Below are 20951 nucleotides of genomic sequence, written 5' to 3' on the forward strand. Positions count from 1 at the left end.
TAGCTAGGCATCATGGCGCATGCCTGTGGTCCCAGCTACTCGGGAGGCCAAGTCAGGAGAATCGGTTGAACCTGGGAGGCAGAGGTTGCAGTGAGCAGAGATTGAGCCACTGCACTCCAGCCTGGCAACAGAGTGAGACTCCAACTCGAAAAAAAAAAAAAAGTATTTGCTAAAAGAATTTTTATTTCAAAAAGGTTGCCTCTTTATTATGGCCTCAAATCAATATTAAAAAGGGGTCAAGAGATACAGATAAAGTTTTCTATAGAAGTCAATGTTATGAAATTCTAATATTTACCTTAAAAGAAATTAAATTGATGAGAAAGAATGAGAGATTTAAATTAACATAAAAAGTCAATAACATATGTGGAAGTTTTTTTTTTTTTTTTTTTGCAGAGTAGGTTTTACCTTTGTAGCTTCTTTCTAACAAGACAGAAATTTAAGAAATAAGTCATCTTCATAATTTTTTTTTTGAGATGGAGTTTCACTATTGTTGCCCAGGCTGAAGCACAATGGTGCAATCTCAATTCACTGCAACTTTCGTATCCCAAGTTCAAGCAATTCTTCTGGCTCAGCCTCCCAAGTAGCTGGGATTACAGGCATGTGTCACCAGGCCTGGCTACTTTTGTACTTTTAGTAGAGACAGGATTTCACCATGTTGGTTAGGCTGGTCCCAAACTCCTGACCTCAGGTGATCCACCTGCCTCGGCCTCCCAAAGGGCTGGGATTACAGGCGTGAGCCTCTGTGCCCGGCCAATAAAATATTTTTAAAAATCTGATAATAGGCCATTATTAGTTTAAGGTAGGAAGATCTATGTTTCAAAAACACATATGAAATATTAATATTAATTTTATTAATGATAGAATGAATGATATTCATTAATGTCATTAAAGATGTTAACATTAATTTGTAAAAGTAAGGGTTAATGCTGCATTGGTAAACACAAAAAAATGGGCTTACCCTAACAGCAAGAGTTGCAGCAGGCATATTCAAAAGCCCTAAGGATTTTGGTATCTTGTATGAAATCTGATGAGGAAAGGACAGGGTATACACAGAATGAAAAGTTATAGAATAAATTGAGAACAAGTAGTCATTTAATTATCAAGCAAACATTGGAAATGAAGAAATCTAAGATGAGATTTCTCAGATTTGAGAGTCAAGAGATGATGATGACCTGGAGCAGGGTGGCAGCAGTGGAGGTGATGAGAAGATGAAAGATTTGGATATATTTCAAAGGCAGAGCTGGCAGGACTTGACCAACTGGATGTGGAGTGAAAGGTAAGTCAAGGGCATGTTTTTGCTTGAGTGGTGATGCCATTTACTGAGATGGGATAAACTAGAGGAGGAACCAGTGCTTAGTTCTGTACAAATTAAGTTAAGATGCCTATGAGAAGTTCAAGTGAAGACATGAAGGAGACAATTTAGTATATTAATCCTTTCCAGGAGCTTAAGGGAGAACAGATGGGATATAATAAGGGACACGGTCAGACACAGATAGTAGTTACAACCATAAACTGGTTAAGAGTTTGTTATTAATTGATTTCCTCTCAGCTCCAAATCCAGCCTTCTTTTTCCTGCTATGTGATACTGAAGCTGAATCCTGTAGATATGTTTTCCCTTGCTAGCTGACTTGATTTTTGCCAGTAGATATACTGGAGGGACACTGCAAGGCCAAAGCACAAGGAAAAGACTTCTTCCTTCTTACTGTGTGCTGGAGCCAGAGGGTCAATGGAGGGTGTGAGGGTGAGGGGTTGGGAGCAGGGGGCCTGGCAGGGAGGGTCGCTGCAATCACAGATTTCCTAGATCAGCTTTGACCCATGTCCTCTGGCACATTTCTTTACCATTGGCAGGTTGTGCTTTTCTGTGGCACCCAGATACTCTACAAAGAGATCTGAATCTCATCCTAGGGTAGAGACGAAGGTCCATCCTTCCCCTTCATGAGGTTCATTCTTCATTAGTCTTATGGGTAGGAGCTGCTTTCTGCAGTTGCTACTTCTGAGTTGCATATGAAACATCTATTAAAACATTATTACCTCCCTAAGCTTTTAGATTTATCCCTCTCCAACAGGGGTCAGCCTATGAGTGACACCCTTTGGAGTCCTCTTTTACACCTTTTTAAACCACCTTTAATGAGTTAACATGTCATATTAAATTTTCTCTGTTCAAATTACTGGGGGTAATTTCTGTCTCTTGACAGATATAGAATTGATACTGAAGTGGTCTCCGGAGATAGACTAGCAAAGGTGGATTGGCTTAGTCATGCCTTTGGGCTTGAGTAGAGTGCTGAGTCCTTACCAATGGGAAATGAAATGCTAACAACCCAAGGTATACATTGGCATCACAATTAATCAAGTTATTTCCTACTGTTGATTATGATAAAGTGTCTAATGAGCTAAGCACCTTGGGAGCCCACAAGGTTGCTGCCCTTAGCATTACCATAATGATGATTATAAGGACTGTGGTGTGCAGTAGATTTTACTGACAGTGTGAAACATGTACAGAAATAAGTAAAACTCAGGTCTTTAAACTATCAGCATGAGTTGTGGTTTAAGCAGAGAATGTTTCCATGGGAAGTCTAAAATAATCTCTGGCATCTTAAATCCACAGGACTGATATCACTAAACATTAAACACAAATTTAATTGTGTGAATTTCAAATTGACAATGTCAATTGAATTGACAGCCTTACCAAGTTTTTTATATGAATGTCAGGGCACTAACTGGGCACTCTGAAGTTTGGAATGGGGATATCTGGTTGGACTTAAATAAAGCTGATAAACTCAAACTTCTGTGTTATTCTGAGTCTCACTTTCCAGTGCAAATAGCTTGCTTTCCCTGTTTCTGAGCAGTCTGACCTTCTGGGGCAGTTGCCTTGCAAGGAAATGCTCATCTTTCTGAAGAATCACCATAACCACTCCTTTGCTGTTACTAGACTCAACGTGGGTCAAACTCCAGCATACTCTAGGACAGAGATCAGCAAACATTTTCCTAAAGAAACAAATAGCAAATATTTTAACTTTGCGCACCATATGGTCTCTGTCACAAATACTCAGCTCAGCTATTGTAGTGTGAAAGCAGCCGTAGATGATACATAAATGAATGGGCATGGCTGTGATTCCATAAAATTTTATTTACAAAATCAGGAGGTGGGCTGGCTTTGACCCACGGGCTGACAACCTGATGGAGGGGAATGAATCTAAAAGCTTAGGGAAGTAAGAATGTTTGAATAGATTTTTCTAGTCAAAAAAAGAAGATTTTTCTTTTTCTTTTTGGAAACAAAGTTTTATTCTTGTTGCTCAGGCTGGAGTGCAATGGTGTGACCTTGGCTCACCACAACCTCCACCTCCTGTGTTCAAGCAATTCTCCTGCCTCAGCCTCCCAAGTAGCTGGGATTACAGGCATGTGCCACCACACCTGGCTAATTTTGTCTTGTTAGTAGAGATGGGGTTTCTCCATGTTGCTCAGGCTGGTCTCAAACTCCTGACCTCAGGTGATCGGCTTGCCTCGGCCTCCAAAAGTGCTGGGATTATAGGCATGAACCACTGTGCCCAGCCTTGAATAAATTTTTCATATGAAACCTGCACACCGATCTACCAACTACATCCCCCAAGAAAGTCTAGAAAATAGTCCGTTCACTAATACATTGGAAAATATCTTAAGGGCAGCATCTGCATCTCAAAAAGCTCTGTGACTGTTCTCATACATAAATGACCATAGTACAAGTTTGTCCAAACTGTGACCCATGGGTGGCATGCAAGCCAGGACGGCTTTGAGTATGACCCAACACAAATTTGTAAGCTTTCTTAAAACATCATGAGATTTTGTTTTGCGATTTTTTTTAACTCATCAGCTATCGGTGTTATTTTATATGTGGTCCAAGATGATTCTTCTTCCAATGTGGCCCAGGGAAGCCAAAAGATTGGACACCCCTACCATAGGAGATGTTGCCATTGTCAGAGCTTCCCTGATTTAACTGAGATAATCATGGAGAAGCAGAGGCCAAGTAGTAGCACTTAACCAGCCCACCTCCTGATTTTGTAAAGGTAGATGCTTTCACAGAAAAGGACAGGAGAAATGTAGTGATAATCAGAATGTTTTAGCCTGTGGAGACTCGAGACTCCTGTTGGTGGCTAATGAATCACGTTTATTTAGGAATGAAGTAGATGGGTAGGCTACTAGATGAATGTTTGATTTATTTAGTAGAGAAACCTCCATACATGGTGACTAGAAGCCTGACTCAAATTAAATCATCATAATGGAGAATCACGGATTCTCAGTCAGTTTTCACACCTAAGACAATTCATATACTTAGAGCTCCTTGATTGAAGAAAAGGCCAGACAATGAGGAAGGACCAAGTAGCACTACCACAAGTCTAGAATAATATATTTCTTTGAGGACTCTGTGGCCTCTTATTATAGAACAATGGTGAACTGGGGAAATTGAAATGCTCAGATTTTCAGGGATTACTAGACACTAGACATAGGCTCTGAATTGATAATTCTTGGGAACATAAAATGCTGCTGCTGTATACCAGTCAAAGTGGGAGCTTATGGTGATCCTGTGACAGATGGAGTCTTAAGCCAAGTTTCAATCACAGTAGGCCAAAATGGTCTGTGGAACCTATCCAATTCCTGAATTAAAATAGATATATGTGGCAACTGGTAGACTCCTCCACATTGGCTCTATTATCCATGGGGTAAGAATCATTATAATAAGAACTAAGTGAAAATCCCTAGAAATTCTCCTCCCTTCCAAGGCGAAAAACCAGAAACAAAAACTCAAGCCTGAGAATTGCAAAAATCAATAATACCACCACAGACTTGAAATATGCAGGAGTCCAAATACCTACACCACATTACCACGTAAACTTGCCTGTTGGGTCTATGCTCAATTTAGACTAATTTGAGATAATAACTGTGGATAATAAATTTAATCAGATGGTGGCTCCAACTGAAAGCCGTTCTTCCAAATGTAGTATCTGTCCTGGAACAAATCAATACAGCCCCTAGCACTTGGTATGCAGCTACTGCCCTGGTTAATGTTTTTCTCTCCATGTTAATTTGTAAGGATCAGTAGACGCTGTTTGTCTTCACCTGGCTTATACCTGAGTACACCTTCAAAGCCTTGCCTCAGGACTATTTTCAATTCTCTGTTCTCTGCCATAATACCATCCACAGATATCCTTGACATTCCGCAAACCATTTACATGGCCCACAACATTGATGACATTATGTTGAGTGGATCTGGAGAATAGGCAGCAACAAGTACTTTAGAAACCTTAGAAAGACATATGAATCAAGAGAGTGGCAGATAATCCCTGAAAAAAATTCAGGGATCTGCAACCTCAGTGAAGTTTCTGGGTGTCCAGTGATCTGATATGTATCAAGATATTCTCTACAAGGTGAAAGACAAGTCACTGTATCTGCCACTGCCTGCTGTGAACAAAATGAGCCAAATGTTTGGTAGGTCTTTTGAAAGCAACATATACCACACTGAGTGGCTGCTTCTACCCATCTACCAAGTCACTTACAAGGCTTCCAGCTTCCAGTGAGGACCAGAGAAAAAGAAGACAAGCTAGTCTTCCTCTTGGGCCTATGATCCAGTATATCTAATCATACTCAAAGTGTCTATGGTAAATAGAAATGCTCTATAGATCCTCTGGAGGCTACCAAAGGAGAATCATACTGCAGAACTGTAGGACTTAAGAGCAAATCTATGTCCTCCTTTATGGATAATTATTTTCCTTTTGAGAAGCAGCTTCTTGCTTGCTACCAGACCTTATTAGAGAGCAAATGCCTAACTACAGGATAGCAGGTAGCTACGTGTCCTGACCTTCCTATCACAAACTGGAAGTTACATGACCAACCAAGCCAGAGATTGGGTATGCACAGCAGCAATATATCAAGTAGAAAAGATCAAGCTTGAAAGGTCTGGAAGTTACAAGTAATTTACATGAACAGGTGCCTCAAAATCCTTCAAAAATTTCTGCTGCAATGCCTCTTCCCACTCTCAGTCTTTACGGCCTCATGGGTGTTTCTTATGATAAGCTCGCTGAGGAAGAAAAAATTCTGAGTCAGACTTAAGTTTCTTGTTTTTTGTTTGTTTGTTTTTTGAGACAAAGTCTCACTCTGTCACCCAGGCTGGAGTGCAGTGCTGCAATCTCGGCTCCCTGCAACCTCCGCCTCCTGGGTTCAAGTGATTCTCCTGCCTCAGCCTCCCGAGTAGCTGAGATTACAGGCACGTGCCACCACACCCGGCTAATTTTTTTTTTTTTTTTGTAATTTTGAGATGGGGTTGCACCATGTTAGCCAGGATGGGTTTGATCTCCTGAGTCAGACTTAAGTTTCTATTGATATGTTGGTACCTATTTGAAAGCACTACAGCCCCACTCAGAAGTGACCCCCCAAAAATAGCAGTGAAGGTAAAATCTCCCAATGGAAGCACTTCAAGAAGTCTACTTGGTTTTCCACTTTGAAGTGAGAGATGACCGCATGTGCAGATTTACACGGGTTCACTAGTAATTGCTAACAATTTGGATGAACGGTAGGGACTTGGAAGAAACAGGAATAAAATATTAGAGGCAAGGAAATATAGAAAGTGGATGTGTGGATGAAATTCTTGGGACAGGCCATGAAGGTTTGTGTTCTAAAAAATACTCATCAAAGTATCCAATACAAAGGAGGCTCTAAATAATCAGATGAAAAAAAAAAATGATACTCTCTGAGGATATCAGTCAGCCTCTTTTCCTAGCTACCTAGCACTTGCTCAGTGGGCTCACAGTGGTGGCAAGGGCAGAGTCTATGACTGGGCTAAAAAATGTGGACTTCTTGGCAAGGTTGATCTTGCTATCACTACTGCTGAGTGTCTAATCTATTAACATAAAAGATCAATGGAACCTCTGATATGGCACCATTCCCCCGGAAGAAAAGCCAGCTACTTAATGGCATTCTAGTTACACTGGCCTCTTTTGCTATGGAGGAGGCAAAGATTTACACTCAGTAGAATAGTCATGAATTCTGGATTTGCTTTCCCTGATCATAATGTTTCTACTGGCATCACCATCTGTGGACACACAGGATGCCTTAACTACCATCACAGAATTCACACTTCTGACAAAGGAATTCATCTCATAGCAAAGAATGTGTAGCCTTAGGCTCATACTCTTGGAATTAACTGGTTCTATCACCTACTCTCATTTCCTAACTGAAGACTTATATGTGGCACCATTTGGGGAACAACACCTCAAAAGACTGGGTATTTGTTTTATAGGATGCAGTATAAGTTCTGAATCATAAACCATTATACAGCGCTGTCTACCTCATAGCCAGAATTCAGGGGTCTGGAAATCAAAAGATGAAATTGAGAATGGCTCTTCTATTATATCTAATAATCAATTTGCACTATTTTGCTTTGCATCCTGGCAACTCTGAACCCTGTTGATTCAGAGCCTTCGCTTCCAAGAACAGGGGGAATGCTTTTACTAGGGGATATAACAATAGTTCCACTGCATTGGAAGATGAGACTGCCACCTAGCCATGGTGGGGCTCCTTATGTCACTAAACCAACAGAAAAAGAATGAAGGTATTACTCTTCTGGCTGGTGTGATTGATCCTGATTACAAAGGGGAATTGAGTTGCTGCTACATAATGAAAGCAAAGAGGCTGTCTGGAACACAGAAATTTGCTGGGACACCTCTTAGTTCCTCCATGACCAATGGTAAAGCTTAATGGAAAATGACAGCAACCAGGGGAAAAGGGGGATTTCTTCAGATGCTTCAATAATGAAGGTTTGGGTCACCCCACTACTTACACTACCACAATCACCTGTGGCTAAGGGATTGTGGCTAAGGACAAGAAAAATATGAAATGGTTAGTGGAAGAAAGAAGTTATAGATATCAACTACAGCCTTATGACCAGTAATGGAAATGAAGACTATACTAACTTTGCATAAATGTTTATTATATGTATATCTTTATTTGTACATATGAACTATTTTACTTTTCTCTCTACAATATTTTATACGAGCTTGTTGGAGGTTAATTTAACAATTTTGTGTTAAGATAAAAGAATATTCAGTAAGACTGTGATTAAACTTGAGAATAATTAATATAGTCAGTAATGCATATGATGACTGTTGTAACTGTATGTCTTCTCTCTCTAGAGGTAAGAACTACTTCACTTGTACCAAGGGTAGCTGCATCTCTTTGGGTAGAAACATAAGGTTAGTTCTGTGGTTGTACTAAGTTTACATGTGTGTAGAAAGGTTCATGTGGATGCTGATTAACCAGAGGGAAAGACTGTTTGTTATTAATTTTTGCCTCTCAGTTCCATATCTACCATTCTTTGGGCCTCACACTTTTTTTTGCTAGTTGACCGACACTAAACTTCGCCAGTAGAGGGAGCTGCAGAGACACTACAAGGCCAAAAGTAACTCCCTTCTTCCAGTGTGCTGTTTCACAGGGCCAGGGCACCAGCATGAAGGGGGCTTGACACCACAGTGGCAGTCCCAACTGCCTCTTCCAGGAAGTTTCTCCACCTTCACCCTGACAATTTAGCTGCAATTTGCAGACTTCAGTAAGATTCTCTGGCAGTAGTCCTCTCAGTTCAGTGACTTTTGCCCTAGGTTAAGCTCTTCACCAAGTGGTGGTTCTGACCATTCAGCTCTGGCAAGCTTCTCCTTCATCAAGTGACTACTCTCACTGTTCCACTGAGGGCTGTACCCTCTGGCTAGCTTTTTTGCCACAAGCTCACTGGATGTTCTGGTGGCAGCTATACCATTTTCAAACAGGTCTGAATCTCCTTTACCTTGTTTGTTCACTCTCCTTTAGAACTAGGGTTAGTAGCTGCTTTCTATGGTGGCTACCTCTAAGGCTTTTTCAGTAGGTAATCACCTTTTACTAGTTAGCAGTTCTTTTTATTAAATTCCCACTGTTCAAATAACCCTACAAGTCTCTGTCTTCTGACTGGACAGTGACAGACTGAATCTAAAGTGTGAGTGTACATATGAAAAGAAAAGTCTTGGGAGAAGCCCTGGAGCATTCCTAAATGCAGTGTGCAGGAAGAAGAGACAGACCTAGCAAAGGAAACAGAAAAAAAGGAGTCAGTGAAGTAGAGAGCAAAAACTGACATTCATAAGTTGCAGAGATAAGTGAATAAAGTAGTTCAGTAAAAAAAATAATAATAATAAATTGTGTCAAAAATTGCTGTGAGGTGAATACACTGAGAACCAAGAACTGATTAACAAATTGGCAGCAGGTTAAATGGACAAATAGGGACAAAAGCCTAATTGGGGTGGGTTGTGGAGCTACTGTCATGTGAGCACACAGAGAATGGAGCCTCAACAATATTGAGGAGTTCTGCTACAAGAGAGGAGTAGAGAAACAGATCAGTACTGAGGTCAATTATCACAGTTCCCTGTTTTACTCAATGCTTATTCTGCTGGTTGGGTGCAGGAATAAAGCAGGTAGAAAGTTGAGTTTAAGCAAAGATTAACATAGTAAGTATCGTTTTAAATTTATAGCTGACATCATTGGAAAATAAACATGTTTTAGGTATCAAAAATAAAAGGGGAGCAGAAAACCAGAGTGAAAAAGCCACATTTGGTGGGGTGGTGGGGGGAGGAGGCAAGATGGTCAACTAGAAACAGCTGTGGTCAGAGGCTCCCACGGAGAACAAAAACGGCAAGTGAATCCTGCGCCAGCAACTGAGGTATACAGGTTATCTCATTAGGACTGACGAGGTGGTTGGCGTGACCCACAGAGAATGAGGAAAAGCAGGGTGGAGCAATGGCTCCCTTGGGAGCGGTACTGGACAAGGGGAGCTCCCACTCCCAACCAAGAGAGGCAGTGAGTGACTGTGCTTCCCTGCCGAGGAAACCACACCTTTTCCATGGATCTGTGCAACCTGTGGATCAGGAGATCACGACCTCGTGAGCCCAAGCCACCAGGGTCTTGGGTCCCAAGAACAGAGCTATGCAGACTGTCAGTGGCCACCTGGCTGGGGACTGCCAAAAACTACCAAGTTCCTTGGGGAAGGTATGGCCGTCAACACTTTGGCTGCCTGCTGCCTAAGATGACTGAGCTCCCTCGGGGACGGGCAGCAGCCATCATTGCAGCTCCAGTCTGCCATTTCTCCCCTGCTGGTGCCTGGGAAAATGAACAGTTTAGACCCAGGAGGAATTCACCACAGTGCAGCACAGAGGCTGTGGCAGACGGTGGCTGGACTGCCTCTTTAGGTCTGACCCTGAACCATCCCTCCTCACTGGGCGGGGCCTCCCTCCAGGAATTTCAGCAACTCCAGCCAGAGGTTTGTAGACAGAACTCTGATCTCCATGGGACTGAGCTCCTGTGGGGGCATCTGTGGTCTCCATGGATCAGCAGACTTTGTCTTTCCCTATGCTGGCTCTGAGGAATCTGGGCAGTCAGGACCAGTGGGATTCCCCCCAGTGCGATGCACCCTCTCTGCCAAGGGGCAGTCAGAGTGTTTCATTAAGTGGGTCCTGGATCCTGTACCTCCTGATTGGGTGAGACCACCCCAGCAGGGGTCACCACACACCTTATACAGGAGCATTCCTGCTGGTATCAGTTCAGTGACCACCTGGGACAGAGATCCCAGGGGAAGGAGCAGGCAGCCACCTTTATCGTTCTGCAGCCTCCGCTGGTGACACCTTGAGGTCTGGAGTGGACCCCCAGCAAACCTAAGCAGCCCTATGGAAGAGGGGCCTGATTATTAAAAGAAAAACAAACCAACAAAAAAAAGCAACAACAATAAGAGCATCAACAAAAAAGTCCCCACAAAAACCCCATCAAGTTCAGCAGCCTCAAAGATTGAAGCCAGATAAACTCACAAAGATGAGATGGAATCAATGAAAAAATGAAGAAAACCCAAAAAGCCAGAGTGCTTCTTCTCTTTCAAATTATTACAACACCTCTCTAGCAAGGGTACAGAGCTGGGCGAAGGCTGAGACGGATGAATTGACAGAAACAGGCTTCAGAAGGTGGATAATAATGAAACTTGCTGAGCTAAAGGAACATGTCCTAACCCAATGCAAAGAAGCTAAGAACCATGATGAAACATTATAGGAACTGCTAACCAGAGTAACCAGTTTAGAGGGGAACATAAATGACCTGCTGAAAAACACAACAGAAGAATGTTACAAGGCAACCACAAGTATCAATAACTGAAAAGACCAAGAGGAGGAAAGAAATTTAGAGCCTGAAGACTATTTGGCTGAAATAAGATAGGCAGACAAGATTAGAGAAAAAAAGGAATGAACAAAACCTCTGAGAATTATGGAATTATGGAGAAAGACTGAACCTACAACCAAATGGGGTACCTAAATACAACAAAGTTGTAAAACATACTTCAGGATATCATTCAGGAGAACTTCCCCAACCTAACAAGACAGACCAATATTCAAATTCAGGAAATCCAGAGAACCCCAGTAAGATACTCCATGAGATCAACCCCTAACATATAATCATCAGATTCTCCAAGGTCAAAATGAAAGAAAAAATGTTAAGGGCAAACAGAGATAAAAGGTCACCTACAAAGGGGAGCCCATCAGACTAAGAGCAGGCCTCTCAGTAGAAACCCAACAAGCCAGAAGAGATTGGGAGCCAATATCCAACACTCTTAAATAATTTCCAACCCAGAATTTCATATCCAGCCATAAGCCTCATAAGCAAAGGAGAAATAAAATCCCTTTCAGACAAGCAAATGCTGAGGGATTTGGTCACCACGAGGCCTGCCTTACAAGAGCTCGTGAAGGAAGCATTAAATATGGAAAGGAAAAAGTGTTACCAGTCACTGCAAAAACACACTGAAGTACAAAGATCAATGACACAACAAAGCAACTACATCAAGTGGGCAAAATAACCAGCTAGCATCATGATGATGGATCAAATCCACACATAACAATATTAACCTTAAATGTAAATCAGCTAAATGCCCCCAATTAAAAGACTGAGAATGGCATACTGGATAAAGAGTCACGACCCATCAATATGCTATATTCAAGAGACCCACTCATGTGCAAAGGCACACATAGGCTTAAAATAAAAGGATGGAGGAAAAAGCAGGGGGTGCAATCCTAGTTTCTGACAAAACAGATTTTAAACCAGCAAAGATAAAAAAAGACAAAGATGGGCATTACATAATGAAAAAGGGGTCAATTGAACAAGAAGAGCTAACCGAAATATACATGCACCCAATACAGGAGCACCCAGATTCATAAAACAAGTTCTTAAGAGACCTATGAAGAGACGACTTAGACTCCCAAATAACAATAATGGAAGACTTTAACACCCCACTGTCAATATTAGATCATCAAAACAGAAAATTAACAATGATCTTCAGGACTGGAACTCAGCTCTGGAGCAAATGGACCTATAGACATCTACAGAACTCTCCAACCAAAAACAGCAGAATATACTTTCTTCTTGGTGCCACATAGCACTTACCCTAGAATCAATCACATAATTGAAAGTAAAACACTCCTTAGCAAATGCAAAAGAGCTAAAATCATAACAGTCTCTCAGACCACAGCATTATCAAATTATAACTCAAGATTAAGAAAATAATTTAAAACCACACAACTACATGGAAAATGAACAGCCTATTCCTGATTGACTCCTGGGTCAATAACGAAATGAAGGCAGAAATCAAGAAGTTCTTTGAAACCAGTAAGAGCAAAGAGAAAGATATCAGAATCTCTGGGATGCAACTAAAGCAGTGTTAAAAGGGAAGTTTGTAGCCCTAAATGCCCACATCAATAAGCTAGAAAGATCTCACATCACAACTGAAAGAACTAGAAAACCAAGAGCAAACAAACCCCAAAGCTAGCAGAAGACGAGAAATAACCAAGATCAGAGCAGACTAAAGGAGATAGGGACACAAAAGCCCTTCGAAAAAAAAAAGTAATGAATCTAGGGGCTGGTTTTGGAAAAACATCAGTAAAACAGACCATTAGCTAGATTAATAGAGAAGAAAAGAGGGAAGAATCAAATAGACACAATAAAAAAATGATAAAGGAGATATCACCACTGATCCCAGAAAAATACAAAAAACCATCAGAGAATCCTATAAACACTTCTGTGCAAATAAACTAGAAAATTTAAAAGAAATGGATAAATTCATGGACACATACACTCTCCAAAGACTGTACTAGGAAGAAGTTGAATACCTAAATAGACCATTAACAGGTTCTGAAATTGAGATAGTAATTAATAGCCTACCAATAAAAAACAGCCCAGGACCAGACAGATTTGCAGCTGAATTCTACCACAGGTACAAAGAGGAGCTGGTATAATTTCTTCTGAAATTATTTCAAACAACTGAAAAGGAGGGACTCCTCCCTAACTCATTTTATGAAGCCAGCAATATCTTGATACCAAAACCTGGCAGAGATGCAACAAAAAAAAAAAAAAAAAGAAAATTTCAGGCTAATATTCTTGATCAACATTGATACCAAAGTCCTCAATAAAATACTAGCAAACCAAATCCAGCAGCATATGAAAAACCTTATCCACCACAATCAAGTCGGCTTCATCCCCAAGATGCAAGGCTGGTTCAACACACACAAATCAATAAACATAATTCATCACATAAACAGATCCAAAGACAAAAACCACATGATTATCTCAATAGATGCAGAAAAGGCTTTCAATAAAATTCAACATCCCATCACATTAAAAATTCTCAATAAACTAGGTATTGATGGAACATACCTTAAAATAGTAAGACCCATTTATGATAAACCCACAGCGAGTATCATATTGAATACGCAAAAGCTAGAAGCATTCTCCTTGAAAACCAGCACAAGGCAAGGATGCCTTCTCTCGCTATTCCTATTCAACATAGTATTGGAACTTCTGGCCAGGGCAAGCAGTCTAGAGAAAGAAATAAAGTGTATTCCAATAGGAAGAGAGGAAGTCACACTGTCTCTGTTTCTGGATGACATGATCATATATCTAGAAAACCCCATTGTCTCAGCCCAAAAGTTTCTTAAGCTGATAGGCAACTTCAGCAAAGTCACAGAATACAAAATCGATGTGCAAAAATTACAAGCTTTCCTATATAACAACAATAAACAAGCAGAGAGCCAAATCATGAATGAAGTCCCATTTACAATTGCTACAAAGAGAAAAAAATACTTAGGAATACAGCTAACAAGGGAAGTAAAGGACCTCTTCAAGAACTACAAACCACTACTCAAGGAAATAAATAAAAGAGGACACAAACAAATGAAATAATTCCATGCTCATATATAGGAAGAATCAACATTGTGAAAATGGTCGCACTGCCTGTATTAGTCTGTTCTCACACTGCTATAAAGAAATACCTGGCTGGGCATCGTGGCTCACACCTGTAATCCCAGCACTTTGGAAGGCTGAGGTGGGTGGATCACTTAAGGTCAGGAGTTCAAGACCAGCCTGGCCAAGACAGTGAAACTCTGTCTCTACTAAAAAAACAAAAATTAGCCAGGCGCGGTAGTACATGTCTGTAATCTCAGCTACTTGGGAGGATGAGGCAGGAGAATTGCTTGACTCAGGAGGCAGAACTTGCAGTGAGCTCAGATTGTGCTACTGCACTCCAACCTGGGCTAAAAGGGTGAGATTTCATCTAAAAACCAACAACCACACACAAAAAAACGGAGACTACGTAATTTATAAAGAAAAGAGATTTAATTGACTCACACATCTACATTTCTGAGGAGTCCCCAGGAAACTTACTTTCCCCATTGTTTTGGAAATTAACATTCAGCTCCTCATTATTTATCCAAACTTCTAGAGCAGCTCGAAATTTCTCCCGAGAAATGGGATTTTCTTTCCTATCACATAGTAAGGCTGCAAATTTCCCAAACTTTTATGCTCTGTTTCCCTTTTAAAACTGAATGCTTAAATAGTACCAAAGCCACTCTGCTTTGAATACTCTGCTACTTAGAAATTTCTTGTGCCAGATACCGTAAATTATCTCAGGCAAGTTCAAAGTTTCACAAATAGCTAGGGTGGGGGCAAAATGCAGCCAGTCTCTTTTGCTAAAACATAACAAGACTCACCTTTGCTTCAGTTCCCAAGAAGTTCCTCATCTCCATCTCAGACCACGTCTGCCTGGATTTCATTGTCTGTATCATTACCAACATTTTGGTAAAAGCCATTCTACAAGTCTCTAGGAAGTTCCAAACTTTCCCACATTTTCCTGTCTTCTTCTGTGCCCTCCAAACTGTTCCAACCTCTGCCTGTTACCAGTTCCAAAGTTGCTTCCACATTTTTAGGTATCTCTTCAGCAGCACCCCACTCCACTGGTACCAACTTACTGTATTAGTCCATTCTCACATTGCTATGAAGATATTCCTGAGACTGGGTAATTTATAAAGGAAAGACATTTAATTGACTCACAGTTCCACATTGCTGAGGAGGTCCCAGGAAACTTACAATCATGGCAAAAGGCAAAAGAGAAGCAGGCACTTTTTTTCACAGGGTGACAGGATAGTGAGTGAAAGCAGGTGAAATGCCAGACACTTAATAAAACCATCAGATGCTGTGAGACTTGCTATCACCAGAACAGCACAGGAAAGACTTGCCCCCATGATTCAATTATCTCCCACCAGGCCCCTCCCACAACATGTGGGAATTCAAGATGGTTTGGGTGGGGACACAGCCAAACCATATCACTACCCAAGGTAATTTATAGATTCAATGCTATTCCCATTAAACTACCATTGACATTCTTCACAGAATTAGAAAAAAACTACAATTCATAGGGAACCAAAAAAGAGCCTGTATAGCCAAGACAATGCTAAGCCATAAGAACAAAGCTGGAAGTATCATGTTACCCAAATTCAAACTATATTACAAGGCTACAGTAACCAAAACAGCATAGTACTAGTATAAAAACAAACACATAGACCAAGGGAACAGAATAAAGATCTCAGATATAAGACCATACATCTACAACCATTTGATTTTCAACAAAGCTGACAAAAACAAGCAATGGGGGATGGATTCCCTATTCATTTATTTGTTTGTTTTTATTTTTTCTGAGACAGAGTCTTGCTCTGTTACCCAGGTTGGAATGCAGTGGCACAATCTTGGCTCACTGCTACCTTCACCTCCTGGGTTCAAGTGATTCTCCTGCCTCAGCCTCCCAAGCACCTGGGACTACAGGCTGATTTCTGTATTTTTAGTAGATATAGGGTCTTACCATATTGGCCAGGCTGGTCTTGAACTCCTGAGCTCATGTAATCTGCCCTCCTTGGCCTCCCAAAGTGCTAGGATTATAGGCATGAGCCACCACACCTGGCCAGATTCCCTATTTAGTAAATGGTGCTGGGAAAACTGGCTAGCTACATGCAAAAAATTGATACTGGACCACTTTCTTACTCCTTATACAAAAATTAACTCAAGATGGATTAAAGACTTGAATGTAAAATCCGAAACTAAAAAATCCTAGATGAAAATCTAGGCAATACCATTCTCAGGACATAGGCAGGGGCAAAGCTTTCATGATGAAAATGTCAAAAGCAATTGCAACAAAAGCAAAAATTGACAAATGGGATCTAATTAAACTAAAGAGCTTCTGCACAGCAAAAGAAACTATCATCAGAATGATCAGGCAACCTACAGAATGGGGGAACATTTTTGCAATCTATCCATCTGACAAAGGTCTAATATCCAGAATCTACAAGGAACTGAAACACATTCACAAGAAATAAACAACCCTGTTAAAAGGTGGGCAAAGAACATGAGCAGACACTTCTCAAAAGAAGACATTTATGCAGCCAACAAACACATTAAAAAAAGCTCAGCATCACTGATCATTAGAGAAATACACGTTGAGATACCATCTCACATCAATCAGAATGGTAATTATTAAAAAATCAAGAAACAACAGATGCTGCTAAGGCTGTGGAGAAATAGGAACACTTTTACTCTGTTGGTGAGAATGTAAATTAGTTCAACCATTGTGGAACATGGTGTGAGGATTCCTCAAAGACCTAAAACCAGAGATACCATTTGACCCAGCAATCTCATTACTGGGTATATACACAAAGGAATATAAATCATTCTATTATAAAGATACAAACACAAATCTGTTCACTGCAGCACTATTCACAATAGCAAAGACATAGAATCAACTCAAATGCCCATCAGTGATAGACTAGATAAAGAAAATGTGGTACATACACACCATGGAATACTATGCAGCCATAAAAAGTAAGATCATGTCCTTTGTGGGGACATGGATGGAGCTGGAAGCTATTATCCTCAGCAAACTAACAGAGGGGCAGAAAACCAAACACTACATGTTCTCACTCCTAAGTGGGAGCTGAACAATGAGAACATATGGATACAGGGAGAGGAACAACACACACTAGGGCCTGTTATGGGGGAGGGAGGGAGAGCATCAGGATAAATAGCTAATGCACATGGAGCTTAATATATAGGTGATGGGTTGATAGGTGCAACAAGCCACCATGGCACACGTTTCCCTATGTAACAAACCTTCACATCCTGCACATGTATCCTGGAACTTAAAATAACATAAAATAAAAAAATTTTTAAAAGCCACATTTGCCCTAACAGCATAGGAGACTAATCTTGCACCTGGACCTCCTAAACAAAACTGGAATTCTTGAAAAGACATACATTCATTGTACTCATTATAGTACTAGCTTTCAATTTTTTATGTTAGTTTTAGGTTCCAAAGTACTCATAGTGATAATCTAATACCATTATTTCAAAATTTAAAAAAAAAATCTGATCGCTGGATGCTAGTGATTTTTTCCCTCAAGTTTCACAGAAAATAATGGTCAACTAAGAAAAACTAATACTGAGAATAATTCTCACTCTAGTTTGAAGACTTTTTGAACACTGGAATATGAACACAGTATTGATTTCCTAGGAGGTTGTAACAAATTACCACAAACTGCATGTCCTAAAACAACAGAAATTCATTCTCTCACAGTTTCTGGAGCCTAGAAATCTGAAATCGAGATGTTGGCAGAGCCATGCTCTGCTCCAAAAGTTCTTGGGAATAATCCTTCCTTGCTTCTCTCTAGCAATCCTTGGTGCTCCTTGGTTTATAGGTACATCACTCTAATCCTCTGCTTCCATCATCATGCTTCTATGTCTTCACATGGCCTTCTTATAAGGACATCTGTCACTGGATTTAGAGCCCATTCAAATCTAGTATACCTGTGTCTTAACTTGATTCTATCTCCTAAGACTCTATTTCTAAATAAGGACACATTCACAAGTACTGGGGGTTAGAACTTCAACGTATCTTTTCAGGGGAACACAATTCAACTCACAACAAATACAACAGTAATAAATTGTAGTTTCCTTCTAGAAATCATAAATCTAAAGACCATGTACCCTGGAAATGTTTTCTTTAAAACAACTATTATAGCTTGCTATCAATAAAGGGGCTATAGCCAAGCATGGTGGCTCACGCTTGTAATCTCAGCACATTGGGAGGCCAAGGCAGGTGGATCACTTGAGATCAGGAGTTCAAGACCAGCCTGGCCTACATGGTGAAACCCCATCTCTACTAAAAATACAAAAATAAGCTGGCTGTGATGGCACATACTTGTAGTCCCTGTTACTCGGGAGGCTGAGAGGCAAGAGAATTGTTTGAACCCAGGAGGTGGAGGATGCATTGAGCCAATATCATCCAGACTGCTCCAACCTGGATGATACAGCAAGACTCTGTCTTGAAAAATAAAAATAAATAAAGAGGCTACAGTCCCTACAAAAAAAAATTTCCAAAAAAAATGTCCTCAAAGCCATCAAACAAGAGATAGTATTATCTGATGAAGAAAGAGTCACAGGAAATTTTGCACTGGATTACATTAATCTTTTTATCATTACTCAGCGTAGCGTATAGTGTACTGTATAGTATAATACAGTATATATAGTAAGGACCTTTTAGGCCATTGGAAAAATTTGCTCAAAATGAATTACTTTCAACTCAATAATAATATCATTAATAAACTTTGCTCTTTAAGATTGCTTTAAAAGAAGAATCAATTATTTATTTCAGTGTTTTATGCTAAAACTTTCCTCATTTTAATAATTTACTAATAATTAAAATACTGCACAGCTATTCTTATATTGTTATGATTTTGTCTTTTTGTATTTCAATATACTAAATATTAAATATTTAGTTTCTCTAGTTTTTACATTTTTTTGACTCATAAATATCTTAAGAAATAAAATACAATTACATGCGATTTTTTTTGGCAAAAACTCTCCAAACACCATATTGTCATTTTCTTTTAGTATTACAACAATATCTCAGAAGAAAAATAGAGAAACCTTTTTTTAAAAATGTATCTGGCAATAAAGACTTTATGAAATAGCCTTTATCTATCCTGGCCTGGGTTCTCCATAGAGGGGAAAAAATCATACTTGAGAATTCACAAACACAGGGTGGCTTTCACAAATCTTAGATTCAAATTTATACTCATTACATGACTTATGTAATCTCAGTTAAATAAATTTTCAGTGGTACTGGATGGTAGCACCTCAGACACCTGAAGAGAGAAACACAAAATCTCTACAGAAGCACACACCCTTGATTCAGATCCCCAAAGGTAAAGAAAGCCCAATCCAACATGAACTCACAATATGAATTTAAAATGCCCAAGAAGATGGACCACTAGGAGGGAGTCAGCAGAAGAACAAACAACAAGAAAACATTCAAAAGAATGGTAAGAAAACACAGTAAATGAGATCCTTGGAGATAATTAGATTTTATATTCTTTATCTGAAACAGGCAGTTAAGATTAAAGATAGAAAGGAGGAAATATAAAATATAAACAAGAAATATGATGTTAAAATATTCTCAGGCAAACTTGAAAACAAAAAGAAGCTATAAAACTGACAAAATTAACTAAATAGGTAGGTTAAAAAACAGATGGCAATAAACTTCTGTAAAGAGAATTAAAAACTAGAGGCCAGGCAGGGTGGCTCACACCTCTAATCCCAGCACTTTGGGAGGCAGAGGTGGGTGGATCACCTGAGGTCAGGAGTTTGAGACCAGCATGGTGAAACTCCATCTCTATTAAAAATACAAAAATTAGCTGGGCATGGTGGCAGGTGCCTGTAATCCCAGAGATGGAGATGGAGGTTGCAATGAGCTGAGATGGTGCCATTGCACTCCAGCCTAGGGGACAAGATCAAGACATCATCTCAAAAAAAAAAAACTAATCTGAAAAAATTACACAGATGCAGATGCCACACAGAGACAGACACAAAACATGAAATGAGCAAGACATGGAATAACAGTGTAGAATTAAAAAATAGAAAGTCCATTAAAAACTCAGAATTGATTATAATTAAAACTTGAACCTGGAGGATACAAGTTTTTAACAGAAACTTTCTAATACATATAGCCAGGTGTGGTGGCTCACGCCTGCAATCCCAACACTCTGGGAGGCTAAGGCAGGTGGATCACCTGAGGTTAGGCATTTGAGACCAGCCTGGACAACATGGTGAAACCCCATCTTCACTAAAAATAAAAAAATTAGCTGAGTGTGGTGGCAGGTGCCTGTCAACCCAGCTACTCAGGAGACTGAGGCAGGAGAATCGTTTGAACCTAGGAGGTGGAGGTGGCAGTGAGCTGAGATTGTGCCATTGCACTCCAGCCTGGGCAACAAGAGCAAAACTCCATGTCAAAAAAAAAAAAAAGAAAGAAATGAAACTTTCCAACATGTAATTATACAGAAAAGTGCAAAAAGCTGGCAAAAATTTAGAAAGTGTTTACTTCATTAACATTAAGAATATAAACATTAGGCTGGATGCAGTGGTTCACACCTGTCATCCCAGCAACCTGGGAGGCCGAGGCAGGCAGATTACTTGAGCCAGGAGTTTGAGACCAGCCTGGGCAACATGGTGAAATCTCATCTCTACACAAAAATTAGCAGGGCCGGGCGCGGTGGCTCAAGCCT

At 40.1% G+C, this 20951-nt stretch overlaps 1 protein-coding gene across 30 annotated transcripts in view; it reads right to left on the reverse strand.

Annotated features, from left to right (window-relative positions):
* The window catches only part of EML5 (EMAP like 5), a 203847-nt gene that overhangs the window by 61583 nt on the left and 121313 nt on the right, over positions 1-20951 (reverse strand). For 2 of the 30 annotated variants that reach the window (XR_013521452.1, XR_013521453.1), the window contains exon 22: positions 959-1024. The exons of 27 other annotated variants lie outside the window; for them this stretch is intronic. Coding sequence is in view for 1 of the 3 variants with exons in the window: in XM_054240262.2 (XP_054096237.1) it covers positions 10391-10704 (314 nt within the window). In the remaining 2 variants the exon portion in view is untranslated. Of the gene's footprint in view, positions 1-958; positions 1025-10273; positions 10705-20951 lie in introns of those variants that run through there. One more of the 30 variants, XM_054240262.2, reaches the window with a different exon arrangement.

The sequence above is a fragment of the Callithrix jacchus genome, chromosome 8, assembly GCF_049354715.1.
Source record: "Callithrix jacchus isolate 240 chromosome 8, calJac240_pri, whole genome shotgun sequence".
Lineage (NCBI taxonomy): Eukaryota > Metazoa > Chordata > Mammalia > Primates > Cebidae > Callithrix > Callithrix jacchus.